This window comes from Oncorhynchus keta, chromosome 4, assembly GCF_023373465.1.
Source record: "Oncorhynchus keta strain PuntledgeMale-10-30-2019 chromosome 4, Oket_V2, whole genome shotgun sequence".
Lineage (NCBI taxonomy): Eukaryota > Metazoa > Chordata > Actinopteri > Salmoniformes > Salmonidae > Oncorhynchus > Oncorhynchus keta.
This window is the reverse complement of record NC_068424.1, coordinates 423,448-449,571: the sequence shown is the minus strand read 5'-3', so window position 1 is coordinate 449,571 and position 26,124 is coordinate 423,448. Positions and strand designations below refer to the sequence as shown.

General features: G+C 46.8%; 1 protein-coding gene and 1 long non-coding RNA gene across 6 annotated transcripts in view; both read left to right on the top strand.

Moving 5' to 3' along the window:
* LOC118378944 (tetratricopeptide repeat protein 21B) overlaps positions 1 to 26,124 on the top strand; it is a 72,345-nt gene that overhangs the window by 30,671 nt on the left and 15,550 nt on the right. For all 5 annotated transcript variants that reach the window (XR_008095082.1, XR_008095083.1, XM_052498530.1 and 2 more), the window contains exons 13-23: positions 829 to 986; positions 3,789 to 3,986; positions 4,320 to 4,472; positions 4,551 to 4,709; positions 5,566 to 5,676; positions 10,615 to 10,857; positions 12,390 to 12,581; positions 15,778 to 15,888; positions 20,358 to 20,439; positions 22,713 to 22,863; positions 24,417 to 24,578. Coding sequence is in view for 3 of the 5 variants with exons in the window: in XM_052498530.1 (XP_052354490.1) it covers positions 829 to 986; positions 3,789 to 3,986; positions 4,320 to 4,472; positions 4,551 to 4,709; positions 5,566 to 5,676; positions 10,615 to 10,857; positions 12,390 to 12,581; positions 15,778 to 15,888; positions 20,358 to 20,439; positions 22,713 to 22,863; positions 24,417 to 24,578 (1,720 nt within the window). In the remaining 2 variants the exon portion in view is untranslated. The remainder of the gene's footprint in view (positions 1 to 828; positions 987 to 3,788; positions 3,987 to 4,319; positions 4,473 to 4,550; positions 4,710 to 5,565; positions 5,677 to 10,614; positions 10,858 to 12,389; positions 12,582 to 15,777; positions 15,889 to 20,357; positions 20,440 to 22,712; positions 22,864 to 24,416; positions 24,579 to 26,124) is intronic.
* On the top strand, positions 21,280 to 22,445 carry LOC127916511 (uncharacterized). Its single transcript, XR_008095091.1, has 3 exons — positions 21,280 to 21,373; positions 21,816 to 21,913; positions 22,379 to 22,445. It is a non-coding gene; the product is annotated as an uncharacterized LOC127916511 (long non-coding RNA).

Below are 26,124 nucleotides of genomic sequence, written 5' to 3'. Positions count from 1 at the left end.
GGAGAACTGACGTGGCAGGCTAGGAGAACTGACGTGGCAGGCTAGGAGAACTGACGTGGCAGGCTAGGAGAACTGACGTGGCAGGCTAGGAGAACTGACGTGGCAGGCTAGGAGAACTGACGTGGCAGGCTAGGAGAGCTGACGTGGCAGGCTAGGAGAACTGACGTGGCAGGCTAGGAGAGCTGACGTGGCAGGCTAGGAGAACTGACGTGGCAGGCTAGGAGAGCTAACGTGGCAGGCTAGGAGAACTGACGTGGCAGGCTAGGAGAACTGACGTGGCAGGCTAGGAGAACTGACGTGGCAGGCTAGGAGAACTGACGTGGCAGGCTGGGAGAACTGACGTGGCAGGCTGGGAGAACTGACGTGGCAGGCTAGGAGAACTGACGTGGCAGGCTAGGAGAACTGACGTGGCAGGCTAGGAGAACTGACGTGGCAGGCTAGGAGAACTGACGTGGCAGGCTAGGAGAACTGACGTGGCAGGCTAGGAGAACTGACGTGGCAGGCTAGGAGAACTGACGTGGCAGGCTAGGAGAACTGACGTGGCAGGCTAGGAGAACTGACGTGGCAGGCTAGGACAAGGAGCGTAGGCGTCTATATCACATAGCTCATGTCTAGTTCCTCTCAGGTGAGACCAACATGATGGACAATGCAACCTGAATTGTGCCATGAAGTTAACATGATAAACTACCAATATAACATTGATTGGGATAAGTCCCTGCAACAGACTAGTCGCCTCCTGCTCCCGTGAGCCGGTTTACTTACTTTATTATATACAATATTACTCTCTTTAAACATCTATCTCGCTGTCTGGGTTATGTCTCCTGTCAGGTGACAGCCAGTCAGCTCAGCAGTTCCTGGATTTCTGTCTGGAGAGAGACCCGACCATCGCTGAGGTCCACCTGCTGCAGGCCAGGATATACCTCCATGAGGGAGACTACAACCTCTGCTTTCAGTGTCTGGAGACCGGAGTCAGCCACAACTTCCAGGTAAACTAGTGTAGAGACCAGAGTCAGCCACAACTTCCAGGTAAACTAGTGTAGAGACCAGAGTCAGCCACAACTTCCAGGTAAACTAGTGTAGAGACCAGAGTCAGCCACAACTTCCAGGTAAACTAGTGTAGAGACCAGAGTCAGTCACAACTTCCAGGTAAACTAGTGTAGAGACCAGACCAGAGTCAGTCACAACTTCCAGGTAAACTAGTATAGAGACCAGAGTCAGTCACAACTTCCAGGTAAACTAGTGTAGAGACCAGAGTCAGCCACAACTACCAGGTAAACTAGTGTAGAGACCAGAGTCAGCCACAACTTCCAGGTAAACTAGTGTAGAGACCAGAGTCAGCCACAACTTCCAGGTAAACTAGTGTAGAGACCAGAGTCAGCCACAACTTCCAGGTAAACTAGTGTAGAGACCAGACCAGAGTCAGTCACAACTTCCAGGTAAACTAGTGTAGAGACCAGAGTCAGCCACAGCCACAACTTCCAGGTAAACTAGTGTAGAGACCAGACCAGAGTCAGTCACAACTACCAGGTAAACTAGTGTAGAGACCAGAATCAGCCACAACTTCCAGGTAAACTAGTGTAGAGACCAGACCAGAGTCAGCCACAACTTCCAGGTAAACTAGTGTAGAGACCAGACCAGAGTCAGCCACAACTTCCAGGTAAACTAGTGTAGAGACCAGACCAGAGTCAGCCACAACTTCCAGGTAAACTAGTGTAGAGACCAGACCAGAGTCAGTCACAACTACCAGGTAAACTAGTGTAGAGACCAGAGTCAGCCACAACTACCAGGTAAACTAGTGTAGAGACCAGAGTCAGCCACAACTTCCAGGTAAACTAGTGTAGAGACCAGAGTCAACCACAACTACCAGGTAAACTAGTGTAGAGACCAGAGTCAGCCACAACTTCCAGGTAAACTAGTGTAGAGACCAGACCAGTCAGCCACAACTTCCAGGTAAACTAGTATAGAGACCAGACCAGAGTCAGACCAGAGTCAGTCACAACTTCCAGGTAAACTAGTGTAGAGACCAGAATCAGCCACAACTTCCAGGTAAACTAGTGTAGAGACCAGACCAGAGTCAGCCACAACTTCCAGGTAAACTAGTGTAGAGACCAGACCAGAGTCAGCCACAACTTCCAGGTAAACTAGTGTAGAGACCAGACCAGAGTCAGTCACAACTACCAGGTAAACTAGTGTAGAGACCAGAATCAGCCACAACTTCCAGGTAAACTAGTGTAGAGACCAGACCAGAATCAGCCACAACTTCCAGGTAAACTAGTGTAGAGACCAGACCAGAGTCAGTCACAACTTCCAGGTAAACTAGTGTAGAGACCAGACCAGAGTCAGTCACAACTTCCAGGTAAACTAGTGTAGAGACCAGAGTCAGCCACAACTTCCAGGTAAACTAGTGTAGAGACCAGACCAGAGTCAGTCACAACTTCCAGGTAAACTAGTGTAGAGACCAGACCAGAGTCAGTCACAACTACCAGGTAAACTAGTGTAGAGACCAGAATCAGCCACAACTTCCAGGTAAACCTTTCCATCCCTCCACCTCCACCTCTCCCTCTTTCCATCCCTCCCTCTCTCCCTCTTTCCATCCCTCTCCCTCTTTCCATCCCTCCCTCTTTCCATCCGTCCCTCTCTCCCTCTTTCCATCCCTCCCTCTTTCCATCCCTCCCCCTCTCCCTCTTTCCATCCCTCCCTCTTTCCATCCCTCCCTCTCTCCCTCTTTCCACCTCCCCCTCTCTCTTTCCACCTCCCCCTCTCTCTTTCCATCCCTCCCCCTCTCTCTTTCTCCCTCTCTCCCTCTCTCCATCCCTCCACCTCTCCCTCTTCCATCCCTCCACCTCTCCCTCTTCCATCCCTCCTTCTCTCCCCTCTTTCCATCCCTCCCTCTCTCCCTCTTTCCATCCCTCCACCTCTCCCCTCTTTCCATCCCTCCCTCTCTCCCTCTTTCCATCCCTCTCCCTCTTTCCATCCCTCCCCTCTCCCTCTTTCCATCCCTCCCCTCTCCCTCTTTCCATCCCTCCCTCTCTCCCTCTTTCCATCCCTCTCCCCCCTCTTTCCATCCCTCCTCTCTCCCTCTTTCCATCCCTCCCTCTTTCCATCCCTCTCTCCATCCCTCTACCTCTCCCTCTTTCCATCCCTCCCTCTCTCCCTCTTTCCATCCCCTCCACCTCTCCCCTCTTTCCATCCCTCCCTCTCCATCCCTCCCCCTCTTTCCATCCCTCTCCCTCTTTCCATCCCTCCCTCTCCCTCCCTCTTTTCCATCCCTCCACCTCTCTCTCTTTCCATCCCTCTCCCTCTTTCCATCCCTCTCCCTCTTTCCATCCCTCCCCCTCTCCCTCTTTCCATCCCTCTCCCTCTTTCCATCCCCACCTCCCTCTCCATCCCTCCCTCTTTCCATCCCTCCCTCTCTCCCTCTTTCCATCCCTCTCCCTCTTTCCCTCCCTCCCTCTCTCCATCCCTCCCTCTCTCCCTCTTTCCATCCCTCCCTCTCTCCCTCTTTCCATCCCTCTCCCTCTCCCTCTTTCCATCCCTCTCCCTCTCTCCCTCTTTCCATCCCTCCCTCTCTCCCTCTTTCCATCCCTCTCCCTCTTTCCATCCCTCTCCCTCTTTCCATCCCTCCCTCTCTCCCTCTTTACATCCTTCTCCCTCTTTCCATCCCTCCCTCCCTCTCTCCCTCTTTCCATCCCTCCCCCTCTCTCTCTTTCCATCCATCCCTCCCCCTCTCTCTTTCTCCCTCTCTCCCTCTTTCCATCCCTCCACCTCTCTCCACCCCTCCTCCCTAGGTGCTCGATTTCCCCCAGTACCACCAACTCAAAGCCCGTGCATTGCGGGGTGTTGGAGAGCTGGAGGAGGCTATCAAGTCCCTGAAGGTGGCGATGGGGATCCAAGCAGTGAGTGGGAAAGAGGCCAACGTCAGCAACCGTGAACGTGTGTCTGTGTTCCTGGAGCTGGCTGAGGCACTGAGACTACACGGAGAACCGGTACACTACATTTACACATTGATTGATTGACTGACTGGTTGATTGATTACTACTTTGCTTATGGTAGTCCGTCATGCCCCATGATTACTTCCTTCCACTTCTACCTATATTGATGGCTTTTACTTTGGCTATAGAGTCCAATGCTCTAGTCACATGTTCAGTTTTGGTTAGTTTGTGGAAGTGCATTTTCTGACCTCATGCAATCCTGTAACACTTTCATGGCTGTGAACCACACTTCTCATCTTCTGCACTTCTTACTAGCAGAGCTGGTGCCAGGTAGACAGTGCAGTGTGTGTCTATAAACCCCTTCCATCCCTCCTCCTCTCCTGCCAGGATGAGTCGACCATGGTGCTGCAGGACGCTATCGTGGCGTTCGCTGGTACCCCAGAGGAGATCTGTGTGACAATAGCTAACGTGGACATGGCCTTGGCTAAAGATGACCTGGACACAGCCCTCAGCGTCCTCAGAGGCATCACACCGGACCAGGTTGTGAAGACACTGTTCCGTTCTTTCTAACTGAATGGGCAATAGAGAACATCTTCCTTTTCTTCTTGTTCTCTTCAGACGCACTACGCAGCGGCCAAGGAGAAGATGGCCCTCATATACCTGCAGAAACGCAAAGACAAGAAGCTGTACATAGCCTGCTATAGGGAGATCAGAGACGAACTACCCGGGCCTCAGTCCTCTATCCTTCTGGGGGACGCCTACATCAATGTACAAGAGGTATAACAAGAGCTGCTCATCTGTAACTCAGTAGGTAGATCATGGATCTTGGTCCTCTGTAACTCAGTAGGTAGATCATGGATCTTGGTCCTCTGTAACTCAGTAGGTAGATCATGGATCTTGGTCCTCTGTAACTCAGTAGGTAGATCATGGATCTTGGTCCTCTGTAACTCAGTAGGTAGATCTTGGTCCTCTGTAACTCAGTAGGTAGATCATGGATCTTGGTCCTCTGTAACTCAGTAGGTAGATCATGGATCTTGGTCCTCTGTAACTCAGTAGGTAGATCTTGGTCCTCTGTAACTCAGTAGGTAGATCTTGGTCCTCTGTAACTCAGTAGGCAGATCATGGATCTTGGTCCTCTGTAACTCAGTAGGTAGATCTTGGTCCTCTGTAACTCAGTAGGTAGATCATGGCCCTCTGTAACTCAGTAGGTAGATCTTGGTCCTCTGTAACTCAGTAGGTAGATCATGGCCCTCTGTAACTCAGTAGGTAGATCTTGGTCCTCTGTAACTCAGTAGGTAGATCATGGCCCTCTGTAACTCAGTAGGTAGATCTTGGTCCTCTGTAACTCAGTAGGTAGATCTTGGTCCTCTTTAACTCAGTAGTAGATCAGTAGATCATGGATCTGGAAATGTCAGGACAGTGGGTTTGATTTCTGGGCCCACCCATAGGTCCAAATCAATATTAAAATGCACCACTACTGTAATTGGATTAAAGAGGGTGTTAAATGTTTTAACTGTCTCACCAGTAGTACCTTGTGTACTGCGTATTATGGACTGTCCACATCACGTTAGTAGGGCTTTGCAAATGCATTGACACGGACAGGTATATCAAATATCACATTTCTATTCTGCAGCCAGAGAGAGCTATTGAGGTGTATCAAGAGGCAATGAGCTGGACGGTTCGGGATGCAACCCTGTGGAGAAAGATGGGCCGAGCCTATGTGATGAGTCATCAGTACAACCAGGTATTGTAGACGGGAAAGGCTGCGGCAAAGATTCAAGCACAAATAGTGCTCAGTGCTCACACAGAACATTCTTCCCTTTTTACACTATTTCTCAAGAGTGAAAGCGCTATCTGTTTGCCATTTTACTAAGGAACGTTCTCATACTGTTTCCCTCCTTCCTCACTCTATTTCTTACCTGATTGGTCCTGCAGGCTGTCAGTCACTGAGTGTTTATTTAACTAACCTGATTGGTCCTGCAGGCTGTCAGTCACTGTGTGTTTATATCACTAACCTGATTGGTCCTGCAGGCTGTCAGTCACTGTGTGTTTATATCACTAACCTGATTGGTCCTGCAGGCTGTCAGTCACTGAGTGTTTATATCACTAACCTGATTGGTCCTGCAGGCTGTCAGTCACTGAGTGTTTATTTAACTAACCTGATTGGTCCTGCAGGCTGTCAGTCACTGTGTGTTTATATCACTAACCTGATTAGTCCTGCAGGCTGTCAGTCACTGTGTGTTTATATCACTAACCTGATTGGTCCTGCAGGCTGTCAGTCACTGAGTGTTTATATGTAACCTGATTGGCTTCCACCACACATCTCATCAACAAAGAGTTCCTTGGGGCTGTGTCGTCCATCTTGGGGCTGTGTCGTCTCCATCTTGGGGCCGTGTCGTCCATCTTGGGGCCGTGTCGTCTCCATCTTGGGGCCGTGTCGTCCATCTTGGGGCCGTGTCGTCTCCATCTTGGGGCCGTGTCGTCCATCTTGGGGCCGTGTCGTCTCCATCTTGGGGCCGTGTCGTCCATCTTGGGGCTGTGTCGTCCCCATCTTGGGGCCGTGTCGTCCATCTTGGGGCCATGTCGTCCCCATCTTGGGGCCGTGTCGTCCATCTTGGGGCCGTGTCGTCTCCATCTTGGGGCCGTGTCGTCCATCTTGGGGCCGTGTCGTCCCCATCTTGGGGCCGTGTCGTCCATCTTGGGGCTGTGTCGTCCCCATATTGGGGCTGTGTCGTCCATCTTGGGGCTGTGTCGTCCCCATCTTGGGGCTGTGTCGTCCCCATCTTGGGGCTGTGTCGTCCCCATCTTGGGGCTGTGTCGTCCCCATCTTGGGGCTGTGTCGTCAATCTTGGGGCTGTGTCGTCCATCTTGGGGCTGTGTCGTCCCCATCTTGGGACTGTGTCGTCCCCATCTTGGGGCTGTGTCGTCCCCATCTTGGGGCTGTGTCGTCAATCTTGGGGCTGTGTCGTCCATCTTGGGGCTGTGTCGTCCCCATCTTGGGACTGTGTCGTCCCCATCTTGGGGCTGTGTCGTCCCCATCTTGGGGCTGTGTCGTCCATCTTGGGGCTGTGTCGTCCCCATCTTGGGACTGTGTCGTCCCCATCTTGGGGCTGTGTCGTCTCCATCTTGGGGCCGTGTCGTCTCCATCTTGGGACTGTGTCGTCCCCATCTTGGGGCTGTGTCGTCCATCTTGGGGCCGTGTCATCCATCTTGGGGCCGTGTCGTCCCCATCTTGGGGCCGTGTCATCCATCTTGGGGCCGTGTCGTCAATCTTGGGGCCGTGTCGTCCATCTTGGGGCTGTGTTGTCCATCTTGGGGCTGTGTCGTCAATCTTGGGGCTGTGTCGTCCATCTTGGGGCTGTGTTGTCCCCATCTTGGGGCTGTGTTGTCCCCATCTTGGGGCTGTGTTGTCCATCTTGGGGCTGTGTCGTCAATCTTGGGGCTGTGTCGTCAATCTTGGGGCTGTGTTGTCCATCTTGGGGCTGTGTCGTCCATATTGGGGCTGTGTCATCATGATGACAACAAGGCCTCCAGGACTGTTTCTCTTAGCTTGGTTCCACTTGTTCCTCTCCTGCATAAGTGGAAGATACTCCCTGATCCCCCATAGTTGGCTCCAGAGGGAGGGTTGAGTGACCATTTCACTCCTTCCTTCAGTAATGCATTTTGAATGTTGTTGTGATCCAGCTCTTTCAGAGTTTCTCCTAGCTCTCTGTGTGTTCCAACAAAGTTGGTGTTATTGTCTGTTCTGATACTTGTTATTGGGCCTCTTCGACATATGAACCTGCGCAGGACTTTGATGCAGGAATCAGTATCCAGGTAACTAGCTACTTCTAGGTGGACAACTCAACTCACAAGGCAACTAAAGATCACACCATACCGCTTCACCTCTATGGGGCTGAAGTAATCTGAAGTAATCTGAAGTAATCTATGCCCACAAGGGTGAAAGGAGGCAAATCAGGTGACATCCGATCTTGTGGAAGGTCGGCCATCTTCTGTTCTCCAGATCTAGCTTGCATCCGCCTGCAAAAGACACAGCTCTTAAGGATCTTCCTTGCTAAAGAGTTGGCACAGGGTATCCAATATCGCTGGTGAAGTCTAGAAAGCATGTGGCCTCTCCCAGAGTGGCCAACCTGCTCATGGATGTGGAGTAAGATCAGTCTAGAGATGTAGGAGTCTTTGGGAAGGATCATAGGATTCTTTAGTTCATAGCAGCTTTGCTTAACTTTCCTCCCACTCTCAGAATGCCATTTTCAACAATTGGATAACGTTTACAGATTGAGCTGCTTCCCTCGGCACATTGTCTTCCTTTCACAACAAGTGCAATTTCTTGTTTAAAGTACGGTCTTTGTTTAAATCGGATGATGACCGTTTCTGCTTCATCTAGGCCACAGACAGACTTTCTTGTCCAAAAATCAGTTTGAACTTGTTAATTTGTTCCTTCAGTGAGTTTGTTAGACTCTGATCTGATCCTGGATCAGTTTTTGTGAACTCCTTTTCTGGCTTAACTGTAGAAGACGTTTCTTCAGTTTCAGCATCCAGGCATCTGATTTCTTCAAGCTGTTCCATGTTGAATAGTACTCAATCAGTTTGCTGGTCGGACTCTTTTCTTCCACACTGTTTACGATTACGTCTTTTCTCACCTCTGGATCATCCGGAGGGATGGAGCCAAGCTCCTCGGGGACTTTCGGCCATTGAGTTTCTGTTTTCTCCAGGAATTCTGGTCCTTTGCGCCATCTCTTCGAGTTCAGGAACATTTCAACATGTAATCCTCTTGAGGCATCATCGGCTGGGTTGTGTTTTGGAGTTCAAATACCTCCACTGTTTTGCTTTCGGTAGGTCACGGATCATTGCAACCGTATTAGCCACAAAGGTATGGAATCTCTTGGTATCGTTGCGGATGTATGTTTGCACAGGAAGTGGACTCCTCCAGTTCAATCTGGAGCTCCACCCTTAACATCCTGTCCCACTCAAATTATATCACATTTTATTTGTCACGTGGTGAATACAACAGGTGTAGGTAGACCTTAGTGAAATGCTTACTTAGCCCTTAACTAACAATGCAGTTTTAAGAAAATACCTTTAAAAAAAGTAAAAGGGAAGAATAACAAATAATTAATGATCCGCAGTAAATAACAGTAGCGAGGCTTTATATACGGGGGTAGCGGCACTATGAGAGTATTTATATCTAACCCAATTGGTCTTGCAGGCTGTCCGTCACTATGAGAGTATTTATATCTAACCCAATTGGTCTTGCAGGCTGTCAGTCACTATGAGAGTATTTATATCTAACCCAATTGGTCTTGCAGGCTGTCAGTCACTATGAGAGTATTTATATCTAACCCAATTGGTCTTGCAGGCTGTCCGTCACTATGAGAGTATTTATATCTAACCTAATTGGTCTTGCAGGCTGTCAGTCACTATGAGAGTATTTATATCTAACCCAATTGGTCTTGCAGGCTGTCTGTCACTATGAGAGTATTTATATCTAACCCAATTGGTCTTGCAGGCTGTCAGTCACTATGAGAGTATTTATATCTAACCCAATTGGTCTTGCAGGCTGTCTGTCACTATGAGAGTATTTATATCTAACCCAATTGGTCTTGCAGGCTGTCAGTCTGTCATTTATATCTAACCCAGAGTATTTATCTTGCAGGCTGTCATCTAACCTAATTGGTCTTGCAGGCTGTCAGTCACTATGAGAGTATTTATATCTAACCCAATTGGTCTTGCAGGCTGTCCGTCACTATGAGAGTATTTATATCTAACCCAATTGGTCTTGCAGGCTGTCAGTCACTATGAGAGTATTTATATCTAACCCAATTGGTCTTGCAGGCTGTCAGTCACTATGAGAGTATTTATATCTAACCCAATTGGTCTTGCAGGCTGTCAGTCACTATGAGAGTATTTATATCTAACCCAATTGGTCTTGCAGGCTGTCAGTCACTATGATTGTATTTATATCTAACCCAATTGGTCTTGCAGGCTGTCCGTCACTATGAGAGTATTTATATCTAACCCAATTGGTCTTGCAGGCTGTCAGTCACTATGAGAGTATTTATATCTAACCCAATTGGTCTTGCAGGCTGTCCGTCACTATGAGAGTATTTATATCTAACCCAATTGGTCTTGCAGGCTGTCCGTCACTATGAGAGTATTTATATCTAACCCAATTGGTCTTGCAGGCTGTCTGTCACTATGAGAGTATTTATATCTAACCCAATTGGTCTTGCAGGCTGTCAGTCACTATGAGAGTATTTATATCTAACCCAATTGGTCTTGCAGGCTGTCCGTCACTATGAGAGTATTTATATCTAACCCAATTGGTCTTGCAGGCTGTCAGTCACTATGAGAGTATTTATATCTAACCCAATTGGTCTTGCAGGCTGTCCGTCACTATGAGAGTATTTATATCTAACCCAATTGGTCCTGCAGGCTGTCAGTCACTATGAGAGTATTTATATCTAACCCAATTGGTCTTGCAGGCTGTCCGTCACTATGAGAGTATTTATATCTAACCTAATTGGTCTTGCAGGCTGTCCGTCACTATGAGAGTATTTATATCTAACCCAATTGGTCTTGCAGGCTGTCAGTCACTATGAGAGTATTTATATCTAACCCAATTGGTCTTGCAGGCTGTCAGTCACTATGATTGTATTTATATCTAACCCAATTGGTCTTGCAGGCTGTCCGTCACTATGAGAGCGCAGTGAAGCTGGGCGGTCATGACTCTCTGGTGGTGGACCTGGTAGAGCTGCTACTGAAGCTGCGTCACTATGGCAAGGCCCAGAGGACTCTGATGACCGCTCTGCACTGTGATGATGGTACACTGACCGTCTCCAGCCTGAGGAGCAACGTGCAGTACTTTCTGCTGCTAGCCAGAGCACACTATGCTGACCAGGGATCAGTCCAGGACACACTAGAGAAGGTAAGGCTTAGAGTTACTCTGGAGAAGGTTAGCTTTAGGGTTACTGTGGAGAAGGTCATGGTTAGAGTTAGGGTTACACTGGAGAAGGTCAGGGTTAGAGTTAGGGTTACTATGGAGAAGGTCAGGGTTAGAGTTAGGGTTACACTGGAGAAGGTCAGGGTTAGAGTTAGGGTTAATCTGGAGAAGGCCCAGGTTAGGGTTACTATGGAGAAGGTCAGGGTTAGAGTTACTCTGGAGAAGGCCCAGGTTAGGGTTAATCTGGAGAAGGTCCGGGTTAGAGTTGGGGTTTATCTGGAGAAGGCCCAGGTTAGGGTTACTATGGAGAAAGTTCAGGGTTAGAGTTAGGGTTACTATGGAGAAGGTCAGGGTTAGAGTTAGGGTTAATCTGGAGAAGGCCCAGGTTAGGGTTACTCTGGAGAAGGTCAGGGTTAGAGTTAGGGTTACTATGGAGAAGGGCAGGGTTAGAGTTAGGGTTACTATGGAGAAAGTCAGGGTTAGAGTTAGGGTTACTATGGAGAAGGCCCAGGTTAGGGTTACTATGGAGAAAGTTAGCGTTAAGGTTACTCTGGAGAAGGTTAGGGTTAGGGTTACTATGGAGAAGGTTAGAGTTAGGGTTACTATGGAGAAGGTTAGGGTTACTCTGGAGAAGGTCAGGGTTACTATGGAGAAGGTCAGCGTTAGGGTTACACTGGAGAAGGTCAGGGTTACTATGGAGAAGGTCAGCATTAGGGTTACTCTGGAGAAGGTTAGGGTTAGAGTTAGGGTTACTATGGAGAAGGTCAGGGTTAGAGTTAGGGTTACTCTAGAGAAGGTTCACGTTAGGGTTACTCTGGAGAAGGTTGGGGTTGCTCTGGAGAAGGTCAGGGTTAGAGTTAGGGTTACTATGGAGAAGGTTCACATTAGGGTTACTCTGGAGAAGGTCAGGGTTAGAGTTAGGGTTACTATGGAGAAGGTTAGAGTTAGGGTTACTCTTGAGAAGGTTAGTGTTAGGCTTGCTCTGGAGAAGGTTAGGGTTAGGGTTACTATGGAGAAGGTTAGCGTTAGGGTTACTCTGGAGAAGGTCAGGGTTAGGGTTACTCTGGAGAGGGTTAGGGTTACTATGGAGAAGGTCAGGGTTAGGGTTACTATGGAGAGGGTTAGGGTTACTATGGAGAAGGTTAGCATTAGGGTTACTCTGGAGAAGGTTAGGGTTACTATGGAGAAGGTTAGCGTTAGGGTTACTCTGGAGAAGGTTAGGGTTACTATGGAGAAGGTTAGCGTTAGGGTTACTATGGAGAAGGTTGGACTCACTACTCTGATCAGTCCAGGACCTCTTGGAGAAGGTCTTAGAACAGTGACATGTTGATACAGTCATTTTCCACTTGTGTTAATGTTGTCCGTAACAGACAGTACAGTAACTAGTATCTCTCAGTATGACTGTAGCCAGTGTGTGACTATGTGCTATGTGGTGATCTGTTTTCACTAATGGTACCTCGTGTGAGGAGCACTTCCTTTACAAATGGGCTGTGTTCCACGGTGTTTGTCTCTCCCAGGCCCACAGTGTCCAGGTCAGTGTCCTGAAGCGGTGTCAGACAGAGCGCCCAGAGCTGCTGGAGCAGGAGAGAACCGTGCTGTGTTCCATCTGTTGTCAGCTGGCCAGACACTACCGTAGCAGGACCGCTGTAGACAGGACCAAGTATTACTACAACCAGGCTATAGTAGCCATCGGGAGAACAGACAACAAGGTTAGTATTACTACAACCAGGCTATAGTAGCCATCAGGAGAAAAGACAACAAGGTTAGTATTACTACAACCAGGCTATAGTAGCCATCGGGAGAACAGACAACAAGGTTAATATTACTACAACCAGGCTATAGTAGCCATCAGGAGAACAGACAGCAAGGTTAGTATTACTACAACCAGGCTATAGTAGCCATCGGGAGAACAGACAAGGTTAATATTACTACAACCAGGCTATAGTAGCCATCGGGAGAACAGACGAGGTTAATATTACTACAACCAGGCTATAGTAGCCATCAGGAGAACAGACAGGAGGTGAGGAGTGTGGGCAGTTTGTCTTGTTGTTTTCTCTGTGACTAGAGAACTGATCTAGCATGTGTGTGTGTGTGTATATATACAGTTGAAGTCTGAAGTTTACCTTGGCCAAATAAATTTAAACTCAGTTTTTCACAATTCCTGACATTTAATCCTAGTAAATATTCCCTGTTTAGGTCAATTAGGATCACCACTTTATTTTAAGAATGTGAAATGTCAGAATAATAGTAGAGAGAATTATTTATTTCAGCTTTTAATTATTTCATTACATTCCCAGTGGGTCAGAAGTTTACAAACACTGAATTTGTATTTGGTAGTATTGCCTTTAAATTGTTTAACTTGGGTCAAACGTTTCGGGTAGCCTTCCACAAGCTTCCCACAATAAGTTGTGTGAATTTTGGCCCATTCCTCCTGACAGAGCAGGTGTGACTGAGTCAGGTTTGTAGGCCTCCTTGCTCACACACGCTTTTTCAGTTCTGCCCACAAATTGTCTATAGGATTGAGGTCAGGGCTTTGTGATGGCCACTCCAATACCTTGACTTTGTTGTCCTTAAGACATTTTGTCACAACTTTGGGAGTATCCTTGGTGTCATTGTCCATTTGGAAGACCCATTTGCGACCAAGCTTTAACTTCCTGACTGATGTCTTGAGATGTTGCTTCAATATATCCACATAATTTCCCTGCCTCATGATGCCATCTATTTTGTGATGTGCACCAGTCCCTCCTGCAGCAAAGCACCCTCACAACATGATGCTGCCACCCCCGTGCTTCACGGTTGGGATGGTGTTCTTCGGCTTGCAAGCCTCCCCCTTTTTCCTATAAACATAATGATGGTCATTATGGCCAAACAGTTCTATTTTTGTTTGATCAGACCAGAGGACATTTGTCCAAAAAGTATGAACTTTGTCCCCATGTGCAGTTGCAAACCGTAGTCTGGCTTTTTTATGTTGGTTTTGGAGCAGTGGCTTCTTCCTTGCTGAGCGGCCTTTCAGGTTATGTCGATATAGGACTCGTTTTACTGTGGATGTAGATACTTTTGTACCTGTTTCCTCCAACATCTTCACAAGGTCCTTTGCTGTTGTTCTGGGATTGATTTGCACTTTTTGCACCAAAGTACGTTCATCTCTAGGAGACAGAATGCATCTCCTTCCTGATCGGTATAACGGCTGCGTAGTCCCATGGTGTTTATACTTGCGTACTAGTGTTTGTACAGATGAACGTGGTTCCTTCAGGCATTTGGCAATTGCTCCCAAGGATGAACCAGACTTGTGGAGGTCTACAATTATTTTATCTGAGGTCTTGGCTGATTTCTTTTGAATCTCCCATGATGTCAAGCAAAGAGGCACTGAGTTTGAAGGTAGGCCTTGAAATACATCCACAGGTACACCTCCAATTGACTCAAATGACGTCAATTAGCCTATCAGAATCAAATCAAATCAAATCAAATTTATTTATATAGCCCTTCGTACATCAGCTGATATCTCAAAGTGCTGTACAGAAACTCAGCCTAAAACCCCAAACAGCAAACAATGCAGGTGTAAAAGCACGGTGGCTAGGAAAAACTCCCTAGAAAGGCCAAAACCTAGGAAGAAACCTAGAGAGGAACCGGGCTATGTGGGGTGGCCAGTCCTCTTCTGGCTGTGCCGGGTAGAGATTATAACAGAACATGACCAAGATGTTCAAATGTTCATAAATGACCAGCATGGTCGAATAATAATAAGGCAGAACAGTTGAAACTGGAGCAGCAGCACAGTCAGGTGGACTGGGGACAGCAAGGAGCCATCATGTCAGGTAGTCCTGGGGAACGGTCCTAGGGCTCAGGTCCTCCGAGAGAGAGAAAGAAAGAGAGAATTAGAGAGAGCATATGTGGGGTGGCCAGTCCTCTTCTGGCTGTGCCGGGTGGAGATTATAACAGAACGTGGCCAAGATGTTCAAATGTTCATAAATGACCAGCATGGTTGAATAATAGTAAGGCAGAACAGTTGAAACTGGAGCAGCAGCATGGCCAGGTGGACTGGGGACAGCAAGGAGTCATCATGTCAGGTAGTCCTGGGGCATGGTCCTAGGGCCCAGGCCAGTTGAAACTGGAGCAGCAGCATGGCCAGGTGGACTGGGGACAGCAAGGAGCCATCATGTCAGGTAGTCCTGGGGCATGGTCCTAGGGCTCAGGTCCTCCGAGAGAGAGAAAGAAAGAAGGAGAGAATTAGAGAACGCACACTTAGATTCACACAGGACACCGAATAGGACAGGAGAAGTACTCCAGATATAACAAACTGACCCTAGCCCCCCGACACATAAACTACTGCAGCATAAATACTGGAGGCTGAAGCTTCTAAAGCCATGACATCATTTTCTGGAACGTTCCAAGCTGTTTAAAGGCACAGTCAACTTAGTGTATGTAAACTTCTGACCCACTGGAATTGTGATACAGTGAATTATAAGTGAAATAATCTGTCTGTAAACAATTGTTGGAAAAATGACTTGTTTCATGCACAAAGTAGATGTCCTAACCAACTTGCCAAAACTATAGTTTGTTAACAAGAAAGTTGTGGAGTGGTTGAAAAATGAGTTTTAATGACTCCAACCTAAGTGGATGTAAACTTCCAACTTCAACTGTATCTATATTCTGTAGATCTGATCTATATTTTCAACTGTATCTATATTCTGTAGATCTGATCTATATCTTCAACTGTATCTATATTCTGTAGATCTGATCTATGTCTTCAACTGTATCTATATTCTGTAGATCTGATCTATATCTTCAACTGTATCTATATTCTGTAGATCTGATCTATATCTTCAACTGTATCTATATTCTGTAGATCTGATCTATATCTTCAACTGTATCTATATTCTGTAGATCTGATCTGTGTTCCCCTCTCAGATCAGTCTGGAGTTAGCCCAGTTTTACCTGGAGAATGGGAAGACGGACGAAGCCCTGATGCAGGTTGAAGAAGTGCTGGCGAAGGATGCCCTCCACCCTGACGCCACAATGGTACAATCCTCTCTCCTCTATATACACTATATATGCAAAAGTATGGATGTCATAAGGTGAATGCACCAATTTGTAAGTCGCTCTGGATAAGAGCGTCTGCTAAATTACTTAAATGTAAATGTAAATGTATGCGGACACCCCGTTCAAATTAGTGGATTCAGATATTTCAGCCACACCCGTTGCTGACAGGTGTATACAATTGAGCACACAGCCATGCAATCTCCATAGACAAACATTGGCATTAGAATGGCCTTACTGAAGAGCTCAGTGACTTTCAACGTGGCACCGTCCTAGGATGCCACCTTTCCAATAAGTCAGTTCGTCAAATTTCTGCCCTGCTAGAGATGCCCCGGTCAACTGTAAGTGCTGTTATTGTGAAGTGGAAACGTCTAGGAGCAACAACGGCTCAGCCGCGAAGTGGTAGGCAGAATGGAACCCGCCGAGTGCTATAGCGCGTTATCATTGTCGCTCTTCGGTTGCAACACTCACTGCAGAGTTTACAAACTGCCTCTGGAAGCAAATCAGCACAAGAACTGTTCATTGGGAGCTTCATGAAATGGGTTTCCATGGCCGAACAGCCTAAGATCACCATGCACAATGCCAAGCGTCAGCTGGAGTGGTGTAAAGTTTACCTCCATTGTACTCTGGAGCAGTGGAAACTCATTTCAACGTACGAATCTGGGTTGGCGGATGCCAGGAGAACGCTATCTGCCCAAATGCAGAGTGCCAACTGTAAAGTTTGGTAGAGGAGGAATAATGGTCTGGGGCTGTTTTTCATGGTTCAGGCCCCTTAGTTCCAGGGAAGGGAAATCCTAAAGCTACAGCACACAATGACGTTCTAGACGATTCTGTGCTTCCAACTTTGTGGCAACAGTTTGGAATTTGTGGAAAAATACTTCAACATAGAAATGCTACCAAAAACAAGTTACTCAAACTTGTTACAAAATACGGAGTCACCAAATTATATTTTGAAAGAGGAAGCAAAGTACTTTAAGTGTATGTTTTTGTTTGTCTCCTCCATTACCTCTATCCGACGATAATTGTACGGATATTTTTTCTGTTAATAATGTAATATTAACATCTGTACAGAAAGACTCCGGTGAATTACAGAGGAGGAACTTCTAGATACAATTAATTAATACAATTATACCAGAGGAGGAACTTCTAGATACAATTAATTAATACAATTATACCAGAGGAGGAACTTCTAGATACAATTAAAACATTTAAGGCTGGGAAAACTCCAGGGATGGATGGTATACCAGTGGAGGTCTACCAGTGGAGACCTACCAGTGGAGATATACCAGTGGAGATATACCAGTGGAGGTCTACCAGTGGAGGTCTACCAGTGGAGGTCTACCAGTGGAGATATACCAGTGGAGGTCTACCAGTGGAGATATACCAGTGGAGATATACCAGTGGAGATATACCAGTGGAGGTCTAACAGTGGAGGTCTAACAGTGGAGGATCTACCAGTGGAGATAGTGGAGATCTACCAGTGGAGATCTACCAGTGGAGATATACCAGTGGAGATCTACCAGTGGAGATATACCAGTGGAGGTCTACCAGTGGAGATATACCAGTGGAGGTCTAACAGTGGAGGTCTAACAGTGGAGGTCTACCAGTGGAGGTCTACCAGTGGAGATCTACCAGTGGAGATCTACCAGTGGAGGTCTACCAGTGGAGATCTACCAGTGGAGATATACCAGTGGAGGTCTACCAGTGGAGGTCTACCAGTGGAGATATACCAGTGGAGATATACCAGTGGAGGTCTAATAGTGGAGGTCTACCAGTGGAGATATACCAGTGGAGGTCTACCAGTGGAGGTCTGTGGAGGTCTACCAGTGGAGGTCTACCAGTGGAAATATACCAGTGAGGTCTACCCGTGGAGATATACCAGTGGAGGTCTACCAGTGGAGGTCTACCAGTATACCAGTGGATGTATACCAGTAGAGGTCTACCAGTGGAGATCTACCAGTGGAGGTCTACCAGTGGAAGTCTACCAGTGGAGATATACCAGTGGAGATCTACCAGTGGAGATCTATCAGTCTGGAGATATACCAGTGGAGTGGAAGTCTACCAGTGGAGATATACCAGTGGAGATCTACCAGTGGAGATCTATCAGTGGAGATATACCAGTGGAGATATACCAGGAGAGATCTACCAGTGGAGGTCTACCAGTGGAAGTCTACCAGTGGAGATATACCAGTGGAGATCTACCAGTGGAGATCTATCAGTGGAGATATACCAGTGGTGGAGAGATCTATGGACCAGTGGAGATATACCAGTGGAGATATACCAGTGGAGATCTACCAGTGGAGATCTACCAGTGGAGATACTACCAGTGGATGTATACTAGATATACCAGTGGAGATATACCAGTGGAGGTCTACCAGTGGAGATCTACCAGTGGAGGTCTACCAGTGGAGATATACCAGTGGAGATATACCAGTGGAGATCTACCAGTGGAGATATACCAGTGGAGATCTACCAGTGGAGATCTATCAGTGAGATCTACAGTGGAGATATACCAGTGGAGATCTACCAGTGGAGATCTACCAGTGGAGGTCTACCAGTGGAGATCTATCAGTGGAGATATACCAGTGGAGATCTACCAGTGGAGATCTACCAGTGGAGATCTATACCAGTGGAGATCTACCAGTGGAGATATACCAGTGGAGGTCTACCAGTGGAGGTCTACCAGTGGAGATACCAGTGGAGATATACCAGTGGAGATATACCAGTCTACCAGTGGAGATCTACCAGTGGAGGTCTACCAGTGGAGATATACCAGTGGAGATATACTACCAGTGGAGATCTACCAGTGGAGGTCTACCAGTGGAGATATACCAGTACCAGTGGAGGTCTACCAGTGGAGATCTACCAGTGGAGATATACCAGTGGAGATCTACCAGTGGAGGTCTACCAGTGGAGATATACCAGTGGAGATCTACCAGTGGAGATATACCAGTGGAGATATACCAGTGGAGGTCTACCAGTGGAGGTCTACCAGTGGAGATCTACCAGTGGAGGTCTACCAGTGGAGATATACCAGTGGAGGTCTACCAGTGGAGATCTACCAGTGGAGGTCTACCAGTGGAGATATACCAGTGGAGATCTACCAGTGGAGGTCTACCAGTGGAGATATACCAGTGGAGATCTACCAGTGGAGATCTACCATTGGAGATATACCAGTGGAGATACCAGTAGAGATCTACAGTGGAGGTCTACCAGTGGAGAGATCTACCAGTGGAGATATACCAGTGGAGATCTACCAGTGGAGGTCTACCAGTGGAGGTCTACCAGTGGAGAGATCTACCAGTGGAGATATACCAGTGGAGATCTACCAGTGGAGATCTACCAGTGGAGGTCTACCAGTGGATCTACCAGTGGAGGTCTACCAGTGGAGAGATCTACCAGTGGAGATATACCAGTGGAGATATACCAGTGGAGGTCTACCAGTGGAGGTCTACCAGTGGAGGTCTACCAGTGGAGGTCTACCAGTGGAGATATACCAGTGGAGATATACCAGTGGAGGTCTACCAGTGGAGGTCTACCAGTGGATGTATACCAGTAGAGATCTACCAGTGGAGGTCTACCAGTGGAGATCTACCAGTGGAGGTCTACCAGTGGAGATATACCAGTGGAGGTATACCAGTGGAGGTCTACCAGTGGAGGTCTACCAGTGGAGATATACCAGTGGAGGTCTACCAGTGGAGATCTACCAGTGGAGATCTACCAGTGGAGGTCTACCAGTGGAGATCTACCAGTGGAGATCTACCAGTGGAGATCTACCAGTGGAGATCTACCAGTGGAGATATACCAGTGGAGGTCTACCAATCTTTTTTTTGACATACTCAGAGGACGTTATGAGCGTGTTTTATCCACTCTTATATAAACAGTAGATTATCAGACACTCAACAACAAGGCCTGATTGCATTATTACTGAAACAGGATCCAAGTGGGAAATATAAAGATCCAGTCCTATATATAACACCCCCCTGACGCCACAATGGTTTAGTCCTCTCTCCTCTATATAACACCCCCCTGACGCCGCAATGGTTTAGTCCTCTCTCCTCGATATAACATCCCCCACAGGCCATAATGGTTTAGTCCTCTCTCCTTTATATAACACCCCCCTGACGCCACAATGGTTTAGTCCTCTCTCCTTTATATAACACCCCCCTGACGCCACAATGGTTTAGTCCTCTCCTCGAAATAACATCCCCCACCGGCCATAATGGTTTAGTCCTCTCTCCGCTTTTTAACATCCCCCAGAGGCCACAATGGTTTAGTCCTCTTCTCGAAATAACATCCCCCACCGGCCATAATGGTTTAGTCCTCTCTCCTCTTTTTAACATCCCCCAGAGGCCACAATGGTTTAGTCCTCTCTCCTCTTTGTACATTATACGTGCTAGAGTACACTGGGAAGGTTGACATAAGCATCATGTTCCTGTGTCTGCCTGAAGGTGTTCGGAGATATCAAGTTGAAGGAGGAGAAGTTTGATGAGTCTGTGGAGATATTCCTTGGACTGATGGACAGATGCCCAGGTACATGATGCCCAGGAACATGTTATATTTTAAACAGACTACTGTTACTGGGTCTCATGTTTATTTTGACTTTATTTGGATTCTGTCTGGGTATCTTACCCATGTACCCAGGGGTATTCAAATCTGACCCTACGAGGTCCAGATTACAGCTGGTTTTCTGTTCTACCTGATAATTATTTGCACCCACCTGGTGTCCCAGGTCTAAATCAGTCCCTGATGAGAGTTGAATCACCCACCTGGTGGCCCAGGTCTAAATCAGGCCCTGATTAGAGGGGAATCACCCACCTGGTGGCCCAGGTCTAAATCAGTCCCTGATGAGAGGGGAATCACCCACCTGGTGTCCCAGGTCTAAATCAGTCCCTGATTAGAGGGGAATCACCCACCTGCTGTCCCAGGTTTAAATCAGGCCCTGATTAGAGAGGAATCACCCACCTGGTGTCCCAGGTCTAAATCAGGCCCTGATTAGAGAGGAATAACCCACCTGGTGGCCCAGGTCTAAATCAGGCCCTGATTAGAGAGGAATAACCCACCTGGTGTCCCAGGTCTAAATCAGTCCCTGATTAGAGGGGAATCACCCACCTGCTGTCCCAGGTCTAAATCAGTCCCTGATTAGAGGGGAATCACCCACCTGGTGGCCCAGGTCTAAACCAGTCCCTGATTAGAGGGGAATCACCCACCTGCTGTCCCAGGTTTAAATCAGGCCCTGATTAGAGAGGAATCACCCACCTGGTGTCCCAGGTCTAAATCAGGCCCTGATTAGAGAGGAATAACCCACCTGGTGTCCCAGGTCTATATCAGTCCCTGATGAGAGTTGAATCACCCACCTGGTGGCCCAGGTCTAAATCAGGCCCTGATTAGAGAGGAATAACCCACCTGGTGTCCCAGGTCTAAATCAGTCCCTGATTAGAGGGGAATCACCCACCTGGTGTCCCAGGTCTAAATCAGTTCCTGATTAGAGGGGAATCACCCACCTGCTGTCCCAGGTCTAAATCAGTCCCTGATTAGAGGGGAATCACCCACCTGGTGTCCCAGGTCTAAATCAGTTCCTGATTAGAGGGGAATCACCCACCTGCTGTCCCAGGTCTAAATCAGTTCCTGATTAGAGGGGAATCACCCACCTGGTGTCCCAGGTCTAAACCAGTCCCTGATTAGAGGGGAATCACCCACCTGGTGTCCCAGGTCTAAATCAGTCCCTGATTAGAGAGGGAATCACCCACCTGGTGTCCCAGGTCTAAATCAGGCCCTGATTAGAGAGGAATAACCCACCTGGTGGCCCAGGTCTAAATCAGGCCCTGATTAGAGAGGAATAACCCACCTGGTGTCCCAGGTCTAAATCAGTCCCTGATTAGAGGGGAATCACCCACCTGCTGTCCCAGGTCTAAATCAGTCCCTGATTAGAGGGGAATAACCCACCTGGTGTCCCAGGTCTAAATCAGTCCCTGATTAGAGGGGAATAACCCACCTGGTGTCCCAGGTCTAAATCAGTCCTTGATTAGAGGGGAATCACCCACCTGGTGGCCCAGGTCTAAATCAGGCCCTGATTAGAGGGGAATCGCCCACCTGCTGTCCCAGGTCTAAATCAGTCCCTGATTAGAGGGGAATCACCCACCAAGTGTCCCAATCAGTCCCTGACCCCACCTGGTGTCCCAGGTCTAAATCAGTCCCTGATTAGAGGGGAATCACCCCTGCTGTCCCAGGTCCTGGTTAGAGAGGGAATCCCAGGTCTAAATCAGTCCCTGATTAGAGAGGAAAATCAGTCCCTGATTAGAGGGGAATCACCCAAGTGTCCCAGGTCTAAATCAGTCCCTGATTAGAGGGGAATAACCCACCTGGTGTCCCAGGTCTAAATCAGTCCTTGATTAGAGGGGAATCACCCACCTGGTGGCCCAGGTCTAAATCAGGCCCTGATTAGAGGGGAATCGCCCACCTGCTGTCCCAGGTCTAAATCAGGCCCTGATTAGAGGGGAATAACCCACCTGGTGTCCCAGGTCTAAATCAGTCCCTGATTAGAGAGGAATCACCCACCTGGTGTCCTAGGTCTAAATCAGTCCCTGATTAGAGAGGAATCACCCACCAAGTGTCCCAGGTCTAAATCAGTCCCTGATTAGAGAGGAATCACCCACCAAGTGTCCCAGGTCTAAATCAGGCCCCTTTGCGTCCTGTTCCAGAGTTGAGGGATCTAGACGTTGAATTCAGTGTATAGCAGCATATATTGTATACTATACTATACTATATATAATATATTGTATACATATATTGTTACTGTCCCATAGATAACTACGTGTTCCTGGCCAAGTGCATCCAGGTGCTGAGACGGTCAGCCAGACTGGATGACGCCCTGGCTCTGTTTCAAGCCTGTGAGCACCACAACCACGGAGCTACCACTGAGCCTGGATACAACTACTGTAAAGGACTTTACTACTGGTGAGTGTCTATTACAACAACTACTGTAAAGACCTTTACTACTGGTCTTATATCCAAAAGTTGTAAGAAAAAATATATATATTTTTTTTAGGAAGAGGAATATGACACAGGTGACTTTTCTCTCTTCTACTTTTCATTCTATCTGTGTAGGGAATATCTCGTCTCTATCTGTATATTAAGTGTCTAGTCTCTATCTGTATATTAAGTGTCTAGTCTCTAGCTGTATAGAACTAGCTGTATAGTAAGTGTCTGGTCTCTAGCTCTATAGAACTAGCTGTATACTAAGTGTCTAGTCTCTAGCTCTATAGAACTAGCTGTATATTAAGTGTCTGGTCTCTAGCTCTATAGAACTAGCTGTATACTAAGTGTCTAGTCTCTAGCTTTATAAACTAGCTGTATATTAAGTGTCTGGTCTCTAGCTCTATAGAACTAGCTGTATACTAAGTGTCTAGTCTCTATCTGTATATTAAGTGTCTGGTCTCTAGCTGTATAGAGCCAGCTGTATATTAAGTGTCTCGTCTCTATCTGTATATTAAGTGTCTAGTCTCTAGCTTTATAAAACTAGCTGTATATTAAGTGTCTAGTCTCTATCTGTATATTAAGCGTCTGGTCTCTAGCTTTATAAAACTAGCTGTATATTAAGTGTCTAGTCTCTAGCTCTATAGAACTAGCTGTATATTAAGTGTCTAGTCTCTATCTGTATATTAAGTGTCTAGTCTCTAGCTTTATAAAACTAGCTGTATATTAAGTGTCTAGTCTCTATCTGTATATTAAGTGTCTAGTCTCTAGCTTTATAGAACTAGCTGTATATTAAGTGTCTAGTCTCTAGCTGTATAGAACTAGCTGTCTATTAAGTGTCTAGTCTCTAGCTGTATAGTAAGTGTAGTCTCTAGCTCTATAGAACTAGCTGTTTAGTGAGTGTCTAGTCTCTAGCTGTATAGAACTAGCTGTATATTAAGTGTCTAGTCTCTATCTGTATATTAAGTGTCTAGTCTCTAGCTCTATAGAACTAGCTGTATATTAAGTGTCTAGTCTCTATCTGTATATTAAGTGTCTAGTCTCTAGCTGTATAGGACTAGCTGTATATTAAGTGTCTAGTCTCTAGCTCTATAGAACCAGCTGTTTAGTGAGTGTCTAGTCTCTAGCTTTATAAAACTAGCTGTATATTAAGTGTCTAGTCTCTATCTGTATATTAAGTGTCTGGTCTCTAGCTCTATAGAACTAGCTGTATATTAAGTGTCTAGTCTCTATCTGTATATTAAGTGTCTAGTCTCTAGCTCTATAGAACTAGCTGTATATTAAGTGTCTAGTCTCTAGCTGTATAGAACTAGCTGTATATTAAGTGTCTAGTCTCTAGCTGTATAGTAAGTGTAGTCTCTAGCTCTATAGAACTAGCTGTATATTAAGTGTCTGGTCTCTAGCTGTATAGAACTAGCTGTTTAGTGAGTGTCTAGTCTCTAGGTCTATAGCATGTGTCTAGTCTCTAGCTGTATAGAACCACTGGCAGACAATAAGATATGGTTCAAAGATAACTAGAACTCTCCCCCCTCCAGGCATGTGTACAGGGTGAGTGAGGCTCTGTTTCATCTGAACAAGGCCCGGCGGGACAACGAGTGGGGAGATCAGGCTATGGAGCTCATGATCCGCATCTGTCTCAACCCAGACAACGAGGTCATCGGAGGGGAGGTGTTTGAGACACCCCAGGAGGAGTGGAGGTACGGCAGGGCTTCTAGGGGTACGGCAGGGCTTCTAGGGGTACGGCAGGGCTTCTAGGGGTACGGCAGGGGGTACTAGGGGTACAGCTGGGGGTACTAGTGGTACGGCAGGGGGTACTAGGGGTACTCCCTTCTAGGGAGGATCATGATATGCCTGTAGAAAGTATCCACACCCCTTGACTTTTAACACATTTTGTTGTGTTACTGATTCACTTTGAATTGGATTATTATTTTGTCACTGGCCTACACAAATTACTCCACAATACTAACCTAACTGACAGAGAGAAAAGAAGGAAGCCTGTACAGAATAAAAAATATTCCAAAACATTTCTTGTGTTTGCAACAAGGCAGTAAAGTCATACTGGACAAAATGTGGCAAAATTAACTTTTTCCCCTAAATACAAAGTGTTATGTCTGGAGCAAATCCAACACAACCCATTACTGAGTACCACTCTCCATATTTTCAAGCATAGTGGTGGCTGCATCATGTTATGGGTATGCTTGTAATTGTTAAGAACTGGGGAGTTTTCCAGGGTAAAAAATAAATGGAATTGAGGTAAACATGGGCAAAATCCTGCTTTCCATCAGACACTGGGAGATGAATTCACCTTTCAGCAGGGCAATAACCCAAATCTAAACTGGAGTTGCTTACCAAGATGACAGTGAATGTTCCTGAGTGGCCGAGTTACAGTTTGGACTTAAATCTACTTGAACATCTATGGCAAGACCTTAAAATGGCTGTCTATCCATAATCAACACATTTGACAGAGCTTGAATTATTTTTGACAACAATAATGGGGAAAATGGTGCACAATCCAGGTGTGCAAAGCTCTTAAGAGACTTAGCCAGAAAGACTCACAGCTGTAATAGCTCTTAGAGACTTACCCAGAAAGACTCACAGCTGTAATCGCTCTTAGAGACTTACCCAGAAAGACTCACAGCTGTAATAGCTCTTAGAGACTTACCCAGAAAGACTCACAGCTGTAATAGCTCTTAGAGACTTACCCAGAAAGACTCACAGCTGTAATAGCTCTTAGAGACTTACCCAGAAAGACTCACAGCTGTAATAGCTCTTAGAGACTTACCCAGAAAGACTCACAGCTGTAATAGCTCTTAGAGACTTACCCAGAAAGACTCACAGCTGTAATAGCTCTTAGAGACTTACCCAGAAAGACTCACAGCTGTAATAGCTCTTAGAGACTTACCCAGAAAGACTCACAGCTGTAATAGCTCTTAGAGACTTACCCAGAAAGACTCACAGCTGTAATAGCTCTTAGAGACTTACCCAGAAAGACTCACAGCTGTAATAGCTCTTAGAGACTTACCCAGAAAGACTCACAGCTGTAATAGCTCTTAGAGACTTACCCAGAAAGACTCACAGCTGTAATAGCTCTTAGAGACTTACCCAGAAAGACTCACAGCTGTAATAGCTCTTAGAGACTTACCCAGAAAGACTCACAGCTGTAATAGCTCTTAGAGACTTACCCAGAAAGACTCACAGCTGTAATAGCTCTTAGAGACTTACCCAGAAAGACTCACAGCTGTA